Source organism: Lithobates pipiens, unplaced genomic scaffold (genome assembly GCF_037356315.1).
Source record: "Lithobates pipiens isolate NorthernLeopardFrog02 unplaced genomic scaffold, aLitPip1_a1.2 Scaffold_23, whole genome shotgun sequence".
Lineage (NCBI taxonomy): Eukaryota > Metazoa > Chordata > Amphibia > Anura > Ranidae > Lithobates > Lithobates pipiens.
The window spans coordinates 217,196,541-217,217,114 of NW_027507785.1; the positions used below are offsets into that span (position 1 = coordinate 217,196,541).

General features: G+C 42.5%; 1 protein-coding gene across 2 annotated transcripts in view; it reads left to right on the top strand.

Annotated features, from left to right (window-relative positions):
• SLC44A3 (solute carrier family 44 member 3) overlaps positions 1 to 20,574 on the top strand; it is a 217,191-nt gene that overhangs the window by 68,027 nt on the left and 128,590 nt on the right. For both annotated transcript variants that reach the window (XM_077452856.1, XM_077452855.1), the window contains exon 6: positions 20,407 to 20,500. In XM_077452856.1, the coding sequence (XP_077308982.1) occupies positions 20,407 to 20,500 (94 nt within the window). The remainder of the gene's footprint in view (positions 1 to 20,406; positions 20,501 to 20,574) is intronic.

The window sequence follows — 20,574 nt, forward strand, 5'->3', positions numbered from 1 at the left end:
AGAATTCAATTCTTTAAGGTTATGATTGAACTACACTGGGTTATTAGGGGACACTGACCATGATGCTTCTGTAATGTTGAGTGAGGTGTTCAGTATAGATGTGCCCGGATGGGTCGGCGTCTGACCCTGGCACACAGTATTGTGGAGGGTCTCCATAGAAGAAGCTATGGCACCTTCAATGGACGTACAAGCGTTTGCTGTAGTTGGGTGTAGCCAGTCGTGGATGTGGACTAGTTGGGGGGCCAAATAGTACAGGTAAATGTTGGGAAATGCCAAGCGCGTCAGGTGCAGCGGCAGTCGTAAGGTCTCCGGAGCCAGAAATTCTGTGCATAGTGTATCTATCCTTTTAACCACTTTCCGACCGGCGGCCGTCAAATGATGGCCAGGCGGCGCACCTATTGTGGCAGGAGGGCGTCATATGACGTCCTCCCATTTAAACAGGGAATGCACGCGATGGTGCGCGCGTGCATCTCTGTTCCTTCGGTGGCGGTGTGTCACAGAGACACTGCTCGCCACTGGGGGGGGGGGGGGGGTTGAACAGCATTGGGTATGGCTGTTTACCACGTAAACGGCCATGATGAAGTCACGACCGATCACAGATGGCTGCACCCCCACTGTGCACGTCGGCGGCGTGTTTCCGGGAACACTGCTCATCACCGACGCTGGTAAACAGCCATTGGCCGGCTGTTTACCCACGTGATTGGCTGTAATTGTTTCACAGCCGATCACTAGATGTAAACAAACCGCGGTAACGAGATGTTACAGGGTTCTCCTCCTCACACACCGATCGTATGTGAGGAGGAGATTGCGGTAACATCTCGTTACTGCTTACAGTGTACACCAATCACACTGATTGTCCCCCCCAATAGAGAGGACTTGTCATCACCCCTCATAGTACCTGTCACTCACAGTCCATCAGAGTATCTGTCGCGGCCCATCAGAGTATCTGTCGCGGCCCATCAGAGTATCTGTCGCGGCCCATCAGAGTATCTGTCGCGGCCCATCAGAGTATCTGTCGCGGCCCATCAGAGTACCTGTCGCGGCCCATCCGAGTACCTGTCGCGGCCCATCCGAGTACCTGTCGCGGCCCATCCGAGTACCTGTCGCGGCCCATCCGAGTACCTGTCGCGGCCCATCCGAGTACCTGTCGCGGCCCATCCGAGTACCTGTCGCGGCCCATCCGAGTACCTGTCGCGGCCCATCCGAGTACCTGTCGCGGCCCATCCGAGTACCTGTCGCGGCCCATCCGAGTACCTGTCGCGGCCCATCCGAGTACCTGTCGCGGCCCATCCGAGTACCTGTCGCGGCCCATCCGAGTACCTGTCGCGGCCCATCCGAGTACCAGAGTACCTGTCACCGCCATTCAGAGTACCTGTCACTAGGCCATCAGAGTACCCGATTACCTATTTGCAGCCCATGCCTCATAGAATATACATTGGGGTGTTTGCTTTCCAAAATGGAGTCATTTTGGGGTCCAGGACCTTCAAAAGTGTGATAGGTAGGAATGAAATGAGATGTGTCATTTATGCTCCTAGAACGCCTGAAGGTACTACTTTAATGTTCTCTCTATGTGACCAGGCTGTGTAAAAGTCCTACACATGTGGTATCGCCATACTCGGGAGGAGTAGCAGAATGTGTTTTGGGGTGTAATTTTTGCTATATTCATGCTATGTGTTAGAAATATCTTATAAATTGACAACTTTGTGTAAAAAAAAAAAAAATGCGTTTTAATTTTTTTCCACATTTTCCAAAAACTTCTGAAAAAAAATGAACCGTTGAAAAGACTCATTATGCCTCACATATTATACGTTGGGCTGTTTGCTTTCCAAAATGGGGTCATTTTATGGACACTGGTACTCCAGGGCCTTCACCTTCAAAAGTGTAATAGGTGGCTGTGAGATGAGATGTGTCATTTTTGCTTGTGGAACGCCTGAAGGTACTACTTCAAAGTTGGTGCTCTGTATGTGGCCAGGCTGTGTAAAAGTCTCACACATGTGTTATCGCCATACTCGGGAAGAGTAGCAGAATGTATTTCGGCGTGTAATTTGTTGTATGCATATGCTGTGTGTGAGAAATAACCTGATAATATGACAATTTTTAAAAAAGGCAATTTTTATTTACTGTGAGAGCGCTGAAAGCTGAAAATTGGTCTGGTCAGGAAGGAGTTGTAAGTGCACTGTATTGAGTTGGTTAAAGATGGATTTAGGGAGCCTGCACGGTGCGTTGGATAGGACATACAGCAGTTTAGGCAGATAGATAATTTTAAAGGTGTTAACCCATCCCATGAGATCCAGGGGCAAGTCTATCCACCGTTTAGTCTGCTCCAGGAGCTGGGTCAGAAGGGGATTTAGGTTATTGTCAATATAAGAGGATAAAGGGAGCTGTACTATGACCCCTAGATATCTAAAAGAGGACACTACCTGAAGTTTGGAATGATGATGAATCTGTAAGGTTGCGTCAGCATCTAGAGGAAACAACTTACATTTGTCCCAGTTCACTCGCAACCCTGAATAGTCACTGAAGACCTCTACCTCTGACAGCAGTTTCTTCAGTGAGTCCCGAGTATCGGCTAGGTCAGGGGTTGACAAATTTGCTTGGAATCTAGGAGCCAGCTAAAAAAGTTAGGAGCCAGGTCCGTGACGGCGATCTGGACCTGTCCCTGGCCTGACATATGGAGACGAGTGAGGGGAAGATAGCCCCCAGCCCCCCACCTGTCTCCAAGTCATTGCCCATAGCTCTTAGAGGGACATTTTTAAATTGCATTTTAGTGTAAATATGAGATGTGAGGTCTCTCTGACCCCAGATCTCATATATAAAAGAGGACCTGTCATGCTTTTTTCTATTACAAGGGATTTTTACATTCCTTGTAATAGGAATAAAAGTGACACACATTTTTTTTTTTTTTAAAAGAACAGTGAAAAAAATAAAAATAAAAGTTAAAATAAGAAAAAAAAATTGTTTTAAATGCGCCCTGTCTTGCCAAGCTTGCGTGCAGAAGCGAACGCATATATGAAAGCGGTGTTCAAACCACACATGTGAGGTATCGCTGCGATCGGTAGAGTAAGAGCAATAATTCTAGCCCCAGACCTCCTCTGTAACTCAAAACGTGCAACCTGAAGAATTTTTTAAACGTCGCCTATGGAGATTTTAAAGGGTAAAAGTTTGTCGCCATTCCATGAGCGGGCGCAATTTTGAAGCATGACATGTTGGGTATCGATTTACTCGGCGTAACATTATCTTTCACAATATAAAAAAAAAAAAATTGGGCTAACTTTACTGTTGTCTTTTTTTTTTTTATTAAATAAAAAAAAAATTTCCCCAAAAAAAGTGCGTTTGTAAGTCCGCTGTGCAAATATGGTGTGACAGACAGTATTGCAACGACCACCATTTTACTCTCTAGGGTGTTAGAATAAAAAAAAAAAAAAAAAATATATATATATATATATATATATATATATATATATATATATATATATATATATATATATATATATATATATATATATATATATATATATATATATATATATATATATATATATATATATATATATATATATATATATATATATATATATATATATATATTTTTTTTTTTTTTTTTTTGTTTTGTTTAGGGGTTCTAAGTAAAGGGATGGAGAAAGACTGGCCCATTAGCATTGTTGGTTGTAATTCCAACGGCCACCACAAGAGGGCGCCAGATTCCAGAAGGAACCATAAGATCACAGAAGGCCTCAAAGCCGGGGGCTCAATTACCGGCCGCCTGCGGCGCGGCCCGACGCGATCGCGGGGCCCGACGCGATCGCGGGGGGGGGGTCCACGGAGACGGGATACCCCCAGCTATGCTGCCCCAGGCGCAAGGTCGCTGATTCTAGTCGCCAATGCGACCTGGCGACCGGGTTTTGTCGAGCACTGGGCTAGGTACACTAAGGTGTCGTTTGCGTACAGAGATATCCGTTCCTCCGATTAAGCAAGATCCAATATAAATCCCTTTCATGGGTTGGGAAAATAAATGCAGTTAAGATGTTTGTATTACCAATATTTACATATACATGTCAAATGGTTCCAATCCCTCTCCCACAACCGTACTTAAACAAATTAAAATCTATGATTATAAGATTTAGTTGGGGACGTAAACGCGCATGGATCACATTTAATATATTAGCTAGAGGAAAGGATAGAGGGGGTCTAGCAGCACCCGACTTCAAAAAATATTACGAGGCTATAGTCGTATCTAGAATAATTGGTTGGACCTTCAACAAAAAGGGTAAGGATTGGGTAGAACTAGAAATTAATTTAAGTAGGGTAAAAATAGGGGGATTTATATGGATACCGCCATGATTTAGGGAACTAGGACCCAACACAAGTATATTGACAAAAAATTAATTTCAGGTTTGGGATGCAATAAACAAGAGACACAAGTGGGAACACAACTCGCCATTAATTCCGTTACTTGACACAAATTTTTTTAGACCAGGGAAAGAAGAGTTAGGCTAAAAAAGATAATATAAGATTACAGGATGTTATGAAAGGTAATAGATTATGCACGTATGAGGAAATTTTAGGGGAATGGGGGCATAACGCACTTGATAAATGGAGATGTACACAATTTCATCTAGTCCTTACCATAGCCACTGAGAGGAAGGGGCAGCTTAGTTTTTGGAGACCCCTCAAAGCTTGGAAAATAGGATATCAAAAATATATAAAATTTTGTTACGGGAGACAGAATATAAATACCCTACGTATTTAGAAAAGTGGGAAAGAGAGATAGGACCCTTAAGCAATGATGAACATAGGAACAAGATTATAAGGCGAACTTATTCAGTGGCTAAGGACACAAAAACAAGAGAAATGTCCTATAAGCTTTTAGCAAGGTGGTATATAACTCCACAAAGAGGGAATAAAATTAGTGGAGAAAATCCCTCAACATGTTGGAGAGGTTGTCCTGTACTGGGAACTTTCCCACACTTGTGGTGGGAATGCCCTAAAATGCAGACCTTCTGGGATAAAATAATTGAAGCTTTCTTCAAGGTAACAGGAGTTAAGATCACAAAATGCCCATGGGTTTGCCTGTTTCATGACTCAGAGAAAGGGGAGAAGCATTATGGGAACTCCCTGGTCCCCTGCCTACTGAACTCTGCAAAGGCGCTGATTCCTCGAAGATGGAAAACTCAGGAAGCCCCATTAATGAAAGAGTGGATAGAAAAAGTAGAAAGAACAAGAAATATTGAAGAGGTAATCTATAAGACAGAGGAAGCAGAGGAGAGCCATCAAAGAAAGTGGCAACAGTGGCTACAGTTTAGAAAAACGGAAAGTTACTTGGGGTTATTGGAATGTTAGAGGGTCTTGATGAAGGAAGGAGCGAGTGAGGGAGGTAGAAGGGCAATAGAAGCCCCTGGGGGGTTTTTTTTGTTGTATTTTGGGAGGGGAGGAGGGAGGGTTATTGGGTAAAAGTAACTAATTATTGTAATATGTTATTGTATAGATGGTAATTTGTAATATTGGAAAAACTTTTTTGAAAAAAAAGAATAAAAAAAAAAAAAAGATATCCGTTCCTCAATATTGGCAATAGGAAGTCCTCTAATGTGGGGGAGCAACAAATACGTATGTATGAACCCAGTGGTTCCATGGCCAGGGCAAATGGGAGGGGTGACAACAGACACCCCTGCCTAGTGCCTCTGGTGGTGGAAAAGGTGCCCATAATATGAGAATTTACCCGTATACGTGCCTGTGGAAGTGTAGAGGAGCCTGATCCAAGCAATGAAGCGAGGGCCAAAGCCATATTGCTGCAGAACTTGAAAAAGTTACGGCCACTCCACACTATCAAAGGCCTTACAGGTGTCCAGGGACACAATGGCCCTGGTAGGTGTGCATTTGTGTGGGTATTAAAGATTGTGGAACAATCTACGAAAATGTTCATTCTCATAGATCTGCCTGGTATAAAGCCTCCCTGATCTCTCCTGACGAACAGCACAACCACGGCATTCAGACGGTTGGCCAAGACTTTTGCAAGAAATTTGACATCCACATTTATAAGAGAAATAGGACGATATGAGCCACATTTAAGGGGATCCTTTTGTGGTTTCAGTAACAGGACTATCAAGGCTTCCTGCATAGTGGTAGGGAGAATCCCAGCAGTTAGAGCGGAATTAAAAATCCGTAAAACGAATGGGAAAGGGAGATGTTTAAATTTGGAGTACCATTCAGCAGGGAAGCCATCTAGTCCAGGAGTCTTATGTGCCGGTAGTTGCGAGATGGCTGTCGCAATCTCCTCAACAGAGAGGGGTGCCTCCAGTTCTTCTCCACTAGGGATGAGCTCAGGCGTGTTCACATGGAACACACGCAGAGCCCGCCAGGAAGTCGGCGCAGCGCTACGCTAATCACAGGCAGTGAGACATTGCCCGATCTCTGCAGCTGCATATCGGGGGGAATGTCTCGCTGTCTGTGATTAGCGCATCGCTGCGCCGACTTCCTGGCGGGCTCTGCACGTGGACCATGCGAACGCGCCTGAACTCATCCCTACTCTCCACTATCAGCCGAGGGGTAAGGAAGGGATATTTGGGCCAAATAATCAGTCAGCTGGGAATCGGTATAGTCTGCCCTAGACTAGTACAAATCTTTGTAAAAGTCCAGGAATATTACCATAATTTCCTCTGGGGTATCACTAGTCTGTCCTTGTGTAGACATAATTTGCGGGATAGATATGGGGGAGTATTCTGGTCTTGTCAAATAAGCCAACAAATGACCTGATTTGTTACCGTGTTCGAAGGACTTTTGTGTAGCATTCAACATGTGTTTCTGCATGAGGTCCCGTAAGCGGAGCTCATATTTTCTGTGTCCTTAAAACCAGGCCTCTCTGGTGGTCAGGCTGTGGTCAGAGGCATAGGCACGCTCTGCAGCCGTCATAGTTGTTTCCAATTCCACCGTATTTTGCTGAGTGTTGTTACGTAAAACACTCGTTATGGACACAAAAGTACCCCGCAACGTGGTCTTAAAGTCCTCCCATTCTGTAAGCGGGTCTACTGTGCCCGAGTTCTCTTTCCAGTAGTTGGCTATACCCGTCCCACACTCTCCCTGCATCTTATCCTCCAGCCAGTATGAGTTCAAGTGCCACAATCTTGAACCCGAACCCAAGAGGAGGAGGAGATCCATGCCTAGAGGGCATGGTCAGATACGCCTCGGGGCAAGTATGATATAGTAGAGATCACCGGGAGAACATCCCTGGTTCCAACCGCGAGGTCTGTACGAGACCTGGTATGAAAAGGATCCTAGTGACGAGTATTGACGCTCATCTGGATGTTTCCATCTCCATAGCTCGGTGAGGCCATGTACCTGGGTCCAGTCAGTAAAGGAGGTATATGATCTGCTCCCTCCCTCGATGCGATCCATAGCAAGATCCATGACAGCATTAAAGTCACCCACATAAAATAGCGGGCCTGGGGGCCTAGTCAATAGCGTGAGAGACAATTTCATCAACAGATCAGCAGAGAATGGGGTGGGGGGGGGGTACGTATACATTTACCAAGGTAAGCGTTAGAGGCAATCTGCAGAATAAGAATGACATACCTGCCTTCGGGGTCTGTCCTGACTTGCACAACCTCCGCTTGGAGAGATTTAGCAAGCAAGACAGATACCCCCTGGAGTAGGCCGTATGAGTGGCATAGTATGACTTCATAGTTTCATAGTTAGTTAGGTTGAATAAAGACACCAGTCCATCCAGTTCACTCCAGTGAGTGTCTACAATTGTCCCTATCCCTGCACACTCACATCAGTCCCTACCCTCAATCCAAAGTCCCCAGCCACATACTAGGGCCAATTTTGGACAGAAGCCAATTAACCTACCTGCATGTCTTTGTATTGTGGGAGGAAACCGGAGTACACGGAGGAAACCCACGCAGGCACAGGGAGAACATGAAAACTCCAGGCAGGTAGTGTCGTGGTTGGGATTTGAACCAGCGACCCTTCTTACTGCTAGGTGAGAGTGCTAACCACTACATCACTGTGCTGCCACTTGGCCAACCACGGCTGTTTAAGTGATCTTGTTTTAGAGTCTACCATGTGAGTTTCTTGGAGGCAGATGATATGGGGTGGGGTGGTGTTTTTTCAAAACCGAGAAGAGGGAGCGTTTTTGAGGAGAGATATAAGTAGTAGATATAATTGTAGAATAGACTGATAGGATTGAAGGTGTCAGGATAGCAGTTCTCAGGCCTACTGTAGGGAAGTGTAGCTTACCTTCATGGGAAACCGGAACAGTCAGCAGGGACAAAGTAGATGAACTCCCTGGCAGGGAGGGAAGGGTAAACCTGTAATTAACCTCCCTGGTGGTATGATTATTTCGGATTTTAGGTGCTAAAAGCGGTACAATTATTTTGCATGAAAATTTGGTGTTTTATATTGTAGTCCTGCAATTCTTAGGAATAACTCTCTAACTCTCTCTTAAATCTGTTCAAACCAGAGTCTAGCAGACATCCCGGGTATGATGAAGTTTGAAAAATGAAATCATAAATTATAATATAATAAATAACTATAAATAATTATACCAAATAATAATATAACAATAATAAAAATTATTCAATAATGTAATCAATTAAAAAATACTGAAATTTGCTCAGTTGCAGAATTGTCACTGTCATTACTTTTCAATATTTGATGACGGATCTCCGCACAAATCGCTATCCCTCAATTCTGCGCGTGATTCCAATTTATTATTGCTGTTTTCTAGCTGGTCTAAAATCATTTTTGATGTAAAGGGACAGTTTTGGTTGCTATGGACAATCACCAGTTTCCAGGCATAAAGAACAGTTTTTATAATATAAAACTACATGCAGGGCATTGGGCAGACCACTAGGGACAAAGGGGATGTGAAATAATTACATACAGCAATGTAATCTGTAAGATTACATTATACTGTATGTACTGTGTGTGTTTTACTTTTTGAATTTGGCGCAGATCTCCGTCCCCGTGCGTCACAGCGCTCGCAGGGAACGGAGATCGGCTCCATGATAGATCCGACGGAGGACGAGCCGCTTGTACAGCGGGGGGACATCGCTGGATCCAGGGGACAAGGTAAGTAATCTCCTTCTGCATTCAGCGATGCGGTCCCGAGTCTGGCTCAGGATTACCGCTTTTGGTACAAAACTTCCACCCTGAGCCAGACTCGTGGAACACCGCCGGGGGGGGGGGGGGGGGTTAAGGCAATCATAGATGAGAAGCTCTGCGCCTTGGTGGAGCTCCGTATTGATCATTGAGCCACACCATGGCCTCCTTGGGGTTAATGTAGAAGTGAGTTTTACCATCATGAATGGTGCGCAGCTTGGCAGGAAAAAGCATGGTGTAAGAGAGACCCTCCGTGCATAGTCGGGTCTTCACTACCGCAAAGGAGGTGCGTTGTCGCTGGATATCTGCTGAGAAATCAGGGTACAATAAAATGGTATTGCCATTGTATTTTAAGGGGCCTTTCTCCCTGGCAAGACGTAGAATAGCAACTTTGTCTTGGAAGTTGAGGATCCGTGCAATAATGGAATGTGGGGTTGGCCTGTGGGGGGGGGACGCAGAGGGGTGCGATTCGCATGCTCAATCACATGGGAAAAGGAAGTCCCAAAAATACCCTTAGCCAATTATAGAGGAACTTTTCTTGGTGGTAGCCCTCTGCCCGGTCGGGGAATCCAACGAATGCGTGAACAATTTTCCAAATAGTCAATTTTGGGACGGAGGGCTACCATTTCCCCTGTATGGTCTCTCACTGCGGCAGATAAGGGGTGGACTGCGTCCTCAAGGGAGCTGGGTACGTTCCTCAGTGGCCCCTGTTCTGTCCCTTTTAGGTTTTGTACATCTTGCTTCAAGAGAGAAAACTCCATGAGGACTGATGCAATCTGAGCAGTGAGGGAGGCCTTGCAATCCTGGATAGCAAGCATGATTGTGGCTAGAGTAGATTTAGTGGAAGGGGAGCCTGGGCTGGAGCTGCCTTTACTGTCCAGGGGGGAGTCCTGTGACTGTAGTGGGTCAGGCTATGTATCTCAGGGAGCAGGGCAGAGTCGCTCACCATAGCTGCTTGTTGTTTGTGAGGAGCTGAGACGGATGGCTGCAGCAGTGTGTCATGCTGTTCTGTCTGCGTTCCAACGCCATCTTGCCAGCGAAATCAGGCTAAGTGTCCCGTCGCCGTCACTGACACGGGTGGCCCATATTTCCCCATGGATGCCAGCTTGGATCATTTCCACAACTGTGGGGAGTAATTAGAAGCTGGTCTGGAACAAAATGGGCTCAGGATGCCTGGAGGATGCTGTTCGGGAGCCGGAGCTGTGTCTTTAAACGTCTGCTCGCTCTGCCATCCGTACACACCCCCCATGGTTGTTCACCTTAATGCATTCTATGCATTAAGGCAGGGGTGCCCAACCTTATGCTGAGCGAGGGCCACTTTATCGACTTGGTAACCGGTCCTGGGCCACAATGAGCGTAAAGGGGGATGATAGGTCTGTGTCTTCTATGCATATGTAGAGCAGACACGGATGCAACCCAATCTATCCTAAGGGCCCTCCGATCCACCCAGACAGAAGGAGACAGATCCCCTTCTGTTTTTTTTTTTTTTAAGGAGATCTGATTGCACATAGCTGGGTGTAAACGGACTTGAGACCGTTTACATCTGCCGCTCTATAGAGGTGAATGGAGAGTCTGTTTAAGTCCACCTGAAAAACGGACAAGTGGACCCGATCGGACTGATCATGTGAAAGGGGCCTAAGGCTGCTTTCACACTTATACACAGCTGTTTACCTACTCCTCAACTGACCTCAATCTACACTTCTTCCTCAGGCTTCCTGCAGCTAGCTGGTACTGGTACTGCTAGCTAGTACTGCTGGTGGGTACTTATACTGCTGACTGGTACTGCTGGTTGGTATTGGTACTTCTGGCTGGTACTGGTGACTGGTATGGATGGTGGGTACTGGTACTACTGGTGGGTACTGATGACTGGTACTACTGGCTGGTACTGGTACTGTTGGTACTGCTGGTTGGTACTGGTACTGTTGGATGGTACTGGTATTGCTGGCTGGTACTGATACTGGTGGCTGGTACTGCTACTGGTGTTCCTGTATCCTGACCCGCCATCCCCGAGCATAACTGTGACAGAAGCATGCAGCTGCAGTAGAGAGCACAGATGGAGTATATTTGGTATCGCTCCGCTTGTGAAGGAGCGGGCGCTATACAGGAAGCATCGGCTCCGCTTCCTCTAGCGGTGGCTCCGTTCTTTGCACTAATGTACAGAGATGGCGGGTTGGGAACCCGCGATCTGAGCTTGCCGACCCGCCATCTCTGTGAGTAAGACATGGCGGGCCACATCGGAGGGCCCGCGGCCACATGTAAACAAGGAGGATCCCCATTCTGACAGGGGACATGTCAGAGATCTACTGTTGCCAGTGATCGGGAACCATGATCTCTGCCATGTCCATGCCAGGCCATCCCTCCCTATAGTTTGAACACCCTGAGGGAACAGAGGTAACCCTTTGATTGCCCCCTACTGTTAACCCCTTCCCTGCGAGTGTCATTTTTACATTGATCAGTGAATTTTTGTAGCACTGATCAATGTAATAATGTCACTGGTCCCTTAAAACTGTCATTTGGAGTCAGATTTGTCCGCCGCAATATCGCAGTCCTGCTAAAAATTGCAGATCACCGCCATTACTCCTAAAAAACAATTTAAAAAAAGAATCCTAAATCTATTCCATAGTTTGTAGACCTGATAAGTTTTGGGCAAACCAATCAATATACACCTATTGCATTTTTTATTTTTACCAAAAATATGTAGAAGAATATATATATCAGCCTAAACGGATGAATACATTTTATTTATTTATTTATTTATTTATTTATTTATTTATTTTTGGATATGTATTATAAAAAAATTAGTAAAAGTAAATTTTTTTTTTTTTTCAGAATTGTCGCTCTTTGTTCATAGTGAAAAAATAAAAACTGCAGAGGTGATCAAATACCACCAAAAGAAAGGTCTATTTTTGTGGGCAAAAAAGGACATCAATTTTGTTAGGGTACAATGCCATGTAATTGTCAGTTAACTGCTTGCTGATAAGCCGCCGTGATTATACTGCGCCAGGTTGGCACGATCCCTTGAACTGTTGTAGCTGTACATCGCTCCCTTTAGGCGGGATTGCGGGCGTGCACCGCCGGAGGCGCACACGTGTGCCCGCTGCACTGCGGATGTGCCAAAGCATGTGAAAATTTATGAAATGTGAAGCGCTTAAATGATCATGTAAACTGTGACAAACAGTATGAATAAACTTGATAATGTCCACAGGTGAGTCAAAAAAGTCCTCTAATGCCTTGGACATTCCGGCAACAAAATCCGTCGTACAAATTTTTCGGAAAATCCGATCATTCAGAACGAGGTGACGTAAACCACGTACGGCGGGACTATAAGAGGCAAGTAGCCAATAGATTTTGTTTCTTGTAATTTATTCTGAGCATGCGTGGCACTTTGTGCGTCGGAATTGTATACACACAATCGAAATTTAAATGATCGGATTTTGTTGTCAGCAAATTTTAGATCCAGATCTGGAACTTTGTGTGTCGGAAAATTATGACGGAAAAAGTCTGATGGAGCCCGCACACGATCATGATTTCCGACAACATAGTCCAATCGCATATTTTCCGTCGGAAAGTCCGACCGTGTGTACAGGGCATACTAGAACATATGATGGCTATAAACAATAAAGAAAACTTCAAAGTGCAATGTCCAAGAAAATAAATCAGTGACGATCTTCAACTTTATATATGTGTATAAGATATGGTGGTATTCCTCAATGTCATATATGTGCATATACTATGATGGCAGTCTTCAACTTCAAATATATACATAAGGCATGATAGTAATTTACTTGATAATAGATACACCACCAGGAACACCAAAACTGCTTACCGGAAAGATTGAACTCAGATGATAGGTTTACACCTAGTGAGTCAATCAAACTTTGTGGTATAATCTACCAAGGGGATCAGGTTCGCAGTCCAGGTATGACCTCCAGACAGGTATAAGATATAAGTGGGGTCAGTGGATATGGACAATCGGCCCCACCATTAAAAAGAAGGAAGGGATATAGCGTAATTCCGTATGGAAAGCATTTGATATATAAAAAACAAAGGAAATGCATTCATGTTTATAGCAGTAAAAACAAGTGCTTATATAAAAGGTGACAGTGGTCTCAGCATGTATGTAATATAGTCCCTCGCGCTATCAAAGTGTATCTAGTAAGTGATGAAAATAGTTGCAGCTAGATCTATATGTATATAGTGCACTAAAATGAGTTTATATAGAAGAGTGATCAGCGCCACCAAAAAAATAATAATAATAAAAATGCCATAAATCTTTCCCCTATTTTGGTATAACTTTTGCGCAAACCAATCAATATAAGCTTTTTGCAATTTTTATTACAAAAAATATATAGAATACATGTCGGACTAAACTGAGGAAAAAATGTGTTTAAAAAAAAAAATTGGGGATATTATACCAAAAAGTACAAAATATTGTGTTTGTTTTTTTTTTTTCAAAATTGTTTGGGTACAGCATAGCACGACCACACAATTGTCAGTTAAAGCGACGCAGTGCCGTATCCCAAAAAAAGGCCTGGTCATTGAGCAGCCAAATCTTCCGAGGCTGGAGTGGTTTAAAGCGACACAGTGCCATATTGCAAAAAAATGGCCTTGTCATTACGGGGGCAAACAAGCTTCAGCATGCTTTTTCTTCAGCAATGGAGTCTTGCATGGTAAGCGTGGATACAGGCCATGGCCGTTGAGTGCATTAATTATTGTTTTCTTTGAAACAATTGTATCTGTTAATTCCAGGTCTTTCTGAAGCTCTCCACAAGCGGTCCTTGGCTCTTGGACAACTCATCTGATAATTATTTTCACCCCTCTGTCAGAAATCTTGCAAGGAGCACCTGGTCATAGCCGGTTTATGGTAAAATGTTGTTCTTTCCACTTCCGGATTATGGCGCCAACAGTGCTCACTGGAACATTCAGATGTTTAGAAATCCTTCTGTATCCAGTGCCATCAGTATGTTTTGCAAAAATAAGGTTGCAAAGGTCTTGAGGGAACGCTTTGCTTTTACCCATGAGATGCTTCTTGTGTGACGTCTTGGTAATGAAATACCTTTTTATAGGCCATGAGTTGAGACTGAACCAGCTGATATTAATTTACACTGACAGGGGCAGGATTGCTTTCTAATTACTGATCCATTTCAGCGGGTGTCTTGGTTTTCCATGCCTTTTTGCATCTCCCTTTCTTCATGTGTTCAATACTTTTTTTTTCCCTGTGTCATTTCATTTTATTACACATAAGTTAATTTCTGAATGCATTTGTTTTGGTTTCTTTGTATGTATGAATTGCATGGATTGTTACCGACGTGGTGAAAATGTAATGTACTAGCATATTTAGAAATCTTTTTATCTAGAAAAATGTGATCAATAAATTTTTTACCTACTGCTGTATATACCATAGGTGGTAGGCACTATAACTTTCATGCAAATCAATCAATATACACTTATTGGGATTTTTTTAAATCAAAAACATGCAGCAGAATACATTTTGCTAAAAAATTATGAAGACCTTTTTTTTTTATTGGATATGTTTTGGCAGAAAGTAAAAAATAATATAATATATATTTTTTCTGATTTTTAATTTTATTTAAATTTTCCGTTTTTCTGTGATTTTTGTAATTACCACCAAAAGAAAGTTCTATTTGTGTGAAAAAAAATATATACATATTATCGGAGTACAGAGTTTCATAACCGTGCAGTTGCCACCACTTCTGGGTTGTGAGTAGCATGCTAGTTACCCTTCATCCTAGAAACGTATAACAGAAATACAGAAAAAGTAATGGCAGAAAAATAACCAAGTGGTCCATCAAGTCTGCCCTTATTTATTTCTTTTTTTATTTCTTTTTGATTTTATTTTTTAATGTGTTTAGTTCTTTTTAAATTTTTTTATTGCATGTTGGAAACCACTTACTATTGATTGATTCTTGCTATTATATACAGTTGTGGTCATAAGTTTACATACCCTGGCAGACTGTATGATTTCTTGGCCATTTTACAGAGACTATGAATAACATAAAAACTTTTCTTTCGCTCATGGTTAGTGTTTGGCTGAAGCCATACATCAACTGTTTACTCTTTTTAAATCATAATGGCAACAGAAACTACCCAAATGACCCTGATCAAAAGTTTACATACCCCAGTTCTTAATACCATGTATTGCCCCCTTTAGCATCAATGACCGTTTGAATTCTTTTGTTTTATTTGTGGATGAGACTCTTGATCTTCTCAGATGGTAAAGCTGTCCATTGCTCTTGGCAAAAGCTTCCAGTTCTTGTAAATTCTTGGGCTGTCTTACATGAACTGCACGTTTTAAAATCTCCCCAGAGTGGCTCAATGAGATTGAAGTCAGGAGACTGAGATGGCCACTCCAGAACCTTCAATTTATTCTGCTGTAGTCAGTGACAGGTCGACTTGGACTTGTGTTTTGGATCATTGTCATGTTAGAATGTCCAAGTACGTCCCATGTGCAGCTTCCTGGCTGATGAATGCAAATGTTCCTCCAGTATTTTTTTTATAACATACTGCATTCATCTTGCCAACAATTTTGACCAAATTTCCTGTCCCTTTTTGTAGCTCACACATCCCCAAAATATCAGCTATCCACCTCCGTACCTTACATCATAGGCCTTGTTGACTCCTCTCCAAATATAGTGTGTATGGTTGTGGCCAAAAAGCTTAATTTTGGTCTCATCACTCCAAATTACTTTGTGCCAGAAGGTTTCAGGGTTGTCTGTGCTGTTTGGCTTATTGTAAGTGGGATACTTTGTGGCATTTGCATAGTAATGTTTTTTTTTTTCTGTGGACTCAACCATGCTGCCTATCTTTCTTCAAGTACCTCCTTATTGTGCATCTTGAAACACCACACCACTTGTTTTCAGAGAGTCCTGTATGTCACCTGAAGTTATTTGTGGGTTTTTCTTTGCACCCCGAACAATTTTTTTTCTGGCAGTTGTGGCTGAAATTGTAGTTGGTTTGGTTTCAACAGAACCCCTTATTTTCCACTTCCTAAATGGTGTTTGAACACTGCTTTTCCTTTTTCCTGTTTTATACAGTTCAACTACCTTTTTCTGCATATCCTTTTGACAATTCTTTTGCTTTCCCCATGACTCCGAATCCAGAAATGTCAGTGCAGCACTGGATGAAAGATGCAAGGGTCTGTCAGGAGTCCAGAAACTCATTGGCCTTTTATACGCACACACTTATTACAAGCAAACAGATCACAGATGAGGATGGTTACCTTTTAATAGCCATTCAAACCCCTTTCTTTGCGTCAACTTGTGTGCATGTTATCAGGCCAAAATCACCAGGGTATGTAAACTTTTGATCAGGGTAATTTGGGTAGTTTCTGTTGCCATTATGATTTAAAAAGAGTAAACAAGGGGATTGATAATAAATGACTTCAGCCAAACACTAACCATGAATGAAAGAAAAGTTTTTGTTATCATTCATATACTCTCAATAATGGCCAAGACATCATAAATTCTGCCAGGGTATGGTAACTTATGAGCGCAACTGTATTGGCAAATCCTTCCTGCGCTGGGAGAGGTGGCCACTGTCCCTGCTGTCATGTCTTAGCACAGGTCCTCCCAGACACAGTTTTCATATACATATACACTTAAAATAATAATTGTGTTACATAAAAGCTTGAAATACTCTCTAAATGGGAGTTCAGTACCTTTTTGAAATGACATAGCAATGGTAAACTTCCCTGTAAAATCAATAACCTTGTAAAAATGACAATAAGACAGAACATCTGTTTTTCACAATTTCAACCATTAATATACCGCGGGTAAGTAAGTGGTTAACAACGTGAAATAAAATTAGAAGTTTGTTATGTCAATAAAATTGAAACTATGCAAATACCAGGCAGTTCCTGATTTGAAAGAGAGTTATCAAACTGTAAATAATCAATAAGTAAATATTTAAGATAACACAAATGTATATAAGGTAAAAATCAACACGACATAATTGCCCATTCCAAAATAGCTACTGGTCTGAATTGCTGGTTACCAGAGTTTTCAGAATGGCTGCTTTCACTTACGACCTCCGAGTTTCAAAGCATAAGGTGTCCAGGAATCTTCATGAATGTAGAAGTATGAGTTGATGAATGCAGTGTGTGTGTCTGCGTGTCTGGGTCAGTGTGTAATTGAGTGTCCTCTGATGGCATCTATCCTGCTTCTAAATACCATGTTTAGACAATAGGATCATAACAATTATAATAAGCTCAGCCCAAAAGGTATGACTTCTTTGTTTCTTTGTATGTTGGTGCTGATGAAATATATATATATATATATATATATATATATATATATATATATATATATATATATATATATATATATATATATATATATATATATATATATATATATATATATATATATATATAATTATTCAGGGACTCTCCTAACCGGTACAATATACAATACACTCAGTATAATTTGAATTAATCATTATCGTATAAAATGATTATCTATATGGATAAACTTATAATTCTTGTACATCCTATGAATACTTATTATCGTGGAACAACACATGCTATATGTATATTTTTATGCAGATATAGTCCCGATTTTATATATCTTTCATAACAATGATTGGTATCTTAAAACAATTCTTCTAATTTTGTTCTACATCAAAATATTATATTTTAACCTTATGACAGAATAATCATTGGGTCAGTAGACACTAAAGTCATAATTGAATCTATGACCTGGAATATAATATCTAATTTGACTTATAATCAATGTATTTTAAAATATCGCTGAGTAGACAGAATTCTGATGTCTCAGAAATGTTTGCCGTTAACTTTGTACAGACTCAATGAATATTTAGCTGTATAAACAATTCCTAGGGCTAAACAATGGGTTCTGTTAGATATTGACATAGATGGTATGATTTTCAATAAACAATTGCCCTAAACTCCTTTTAGGCACATTATGATATTCATTATAGAATGTCCATAGATTATAGGTGCTGTATTTGGATTCCTACATACCGTATATACTCGAGTATAAGCCGAGATTTTCAGCCTCTTTTTTGAGGCTGAAAGTGCCCCCCTCGGCTTATACTCGAGTCATCGCCGTCTGCCTGCCCGATCAGCGTGTCGAGCAGACAGACGGCGGCCATTCTACTATTCAAAAGCCGCGCCTCCCTGTCTGTGATAGGCGGAACACTCAATTTCCCAGCAGTCAGTGTTCCGCCTATCACGGACATCCTCTCATCCTCGTCCGTAGTATGAGAATGAGCGGATGTCCGTGATAGGCGGAACACTGACTGCTGGGAAATTGAGTGTTCCGCCTATCACAGACAGGGAGGCGCGGCTTTTGAACAGAGGAATGGCCGCCGAGGACGAGGAGAGCATGGCACACAGAGGCTGCAGATCGGCACAGGTAGGCAGGGATGGACGGGACACAGCGACGGACGGGACACAGCGACGGACGGGACACAGGAATGGACACAGGGATGTCTCACCCTCGGCTTATACACGAGTCAATAAGTTTCCCAGTTTTTTTGTGGTAATTTGGGGGCCTCGGCTTATATTCGGGTCGGCCTATACTCGAGTATATACGGTACTTTAGGATTTTAAGTAGACAAGCCCAATAGCTATTAACTCTTGTCTAATTTACAATTCTAAGCCCTTGTACACACGGTCGGAGAATCTGTCCGAATGCGTCTTATCGGACCACGTCGTCAGATAATCCGACTCTGTGTGGTATGCATCGGACTGATTCCGTCCGAATCTCCGTCCGATCCAAATTTCCAACATGTTGGAAAGATTTCCTGACCAACTGGGCCGGACGGACCTAATCCGATCATGTGTACAGCATTCTCATCGGACCAAGTGCCACGCATGCTCAGATCAAATTCCTACATCAAAGCTATTGGCTACTAGCCTGAATGTAGTCCCATCGTAACGAAATTACGTCATCACGTTCTGAAAGATCGGATTTTTCGCCAACTTGGCCCGACCGTGTTTATGCAACAGTTTTGGACACAATTCGACGGGCAAAATCCGACGGAGTTGGTTGGCAAAATCTCCGACCGTGTGTATGTGGGATTAGAAGTGTCCAGCTGGGTAAACATCCTCCACAATTTTCTTGTAATGCCGCGTACGCACGAGCGGGATGTCTGGCAGAAAAAGTCAGACGGAAGCTTTTCATCATATATTCCGATCGTGTGTATGCCTCATCTGACTTTTTTTTTTTTTTTTTAGGAAAATTCTGACGGACCTAGAAATAGAACTTGTTTTAAATATTTGCGACGGAACCAATTCTTGTCAGCAAAACCACTCGTCTGTATGCTGTTCCGACAGACCAAAAACAACGAATGCTTTGAAGCAAATACGAGACAGAGGCTATTGGCTACTGGCTATCGAACTTCCTTTTTCTAGTCCCATCATATGTGTTGTACGTCACCGCGTTCTAGACAATCGGACTTTAGTGTGATCATGTGTACGCAAGACGATTTCAGTGGAACTCTGACGGAAAAACGTTCGGAGTTTATTCCGACTGGAAAACCTGTCGTGTGTACGCGACATAAGACATTGTTTGATAGTGGCTCATCTCATCGATCTGACTTTTTGACAACAAACATGCAAATTAGCTGTTTTGGAGCAACATCCGACCGTATGTATGCTCCATCGGACAAACTTTTTCGGGCTCCATCGACTTTTGTTGGACAACTTTTTAACAACATAAGTCCGATGGAGCAAAGTCCGATCGTGTGTACACAAAACCATCGGACTTTTGTACAAACACATGCTCAGAACCAATGCAAAAGATCAAACAGCAATACAGAAGTTGACCAAAGGTGGCGCTGGAGTAATTGAATGTCGTCTTTTGAAGTGTCGTCAGTACGTTGAAACGTCACTACGTTCGTGTTTGTTGCCTAAAAAGTCAGATCGTGTGTATGCAATACAAACTTAAGGCCAACGCCCTTTGTACAAAAGTCCACAGGATAGTTTGTACAAAGTCCGATCGTGTGTATGGGGCTTAACATTCAAGGGGGATTGCTGCTGCTCCGCCGCCCAAGTCCACCACAGTTCACTGTATACACTGCCTCCCATCGGAAAGAGCCTTAATAGTGGCTTGCTGGCCACGGTGACTGGAAAAAAATGACTTTTACTGTACAGGGTTATTTTGTAAAACTGCTATGTTTTTCTAATATCGCAGGGGAACATTTTCTATAAAATTTGACTTGTTATGCCTCCATTTTATTTTATAGAATGGTCATAAAAAATGATTGCTACTACTCTAATTTTGTTATAGTCAAATAATAAGCTAACTTTTCTATATCATTAATCAGGCTCTCACCTATGTGTATATAAACTGAACTACACAGAATACACAAACCATCCCATGGCTTCAGAATGGTGTCCTGTACTGCCAGTATCACCAAGGTGAGATTTTTCTGTTTCTCTGTTAAAGTACATCTAAACACAAACTGAATGACATGAAGTTAAATTGGTAGTAA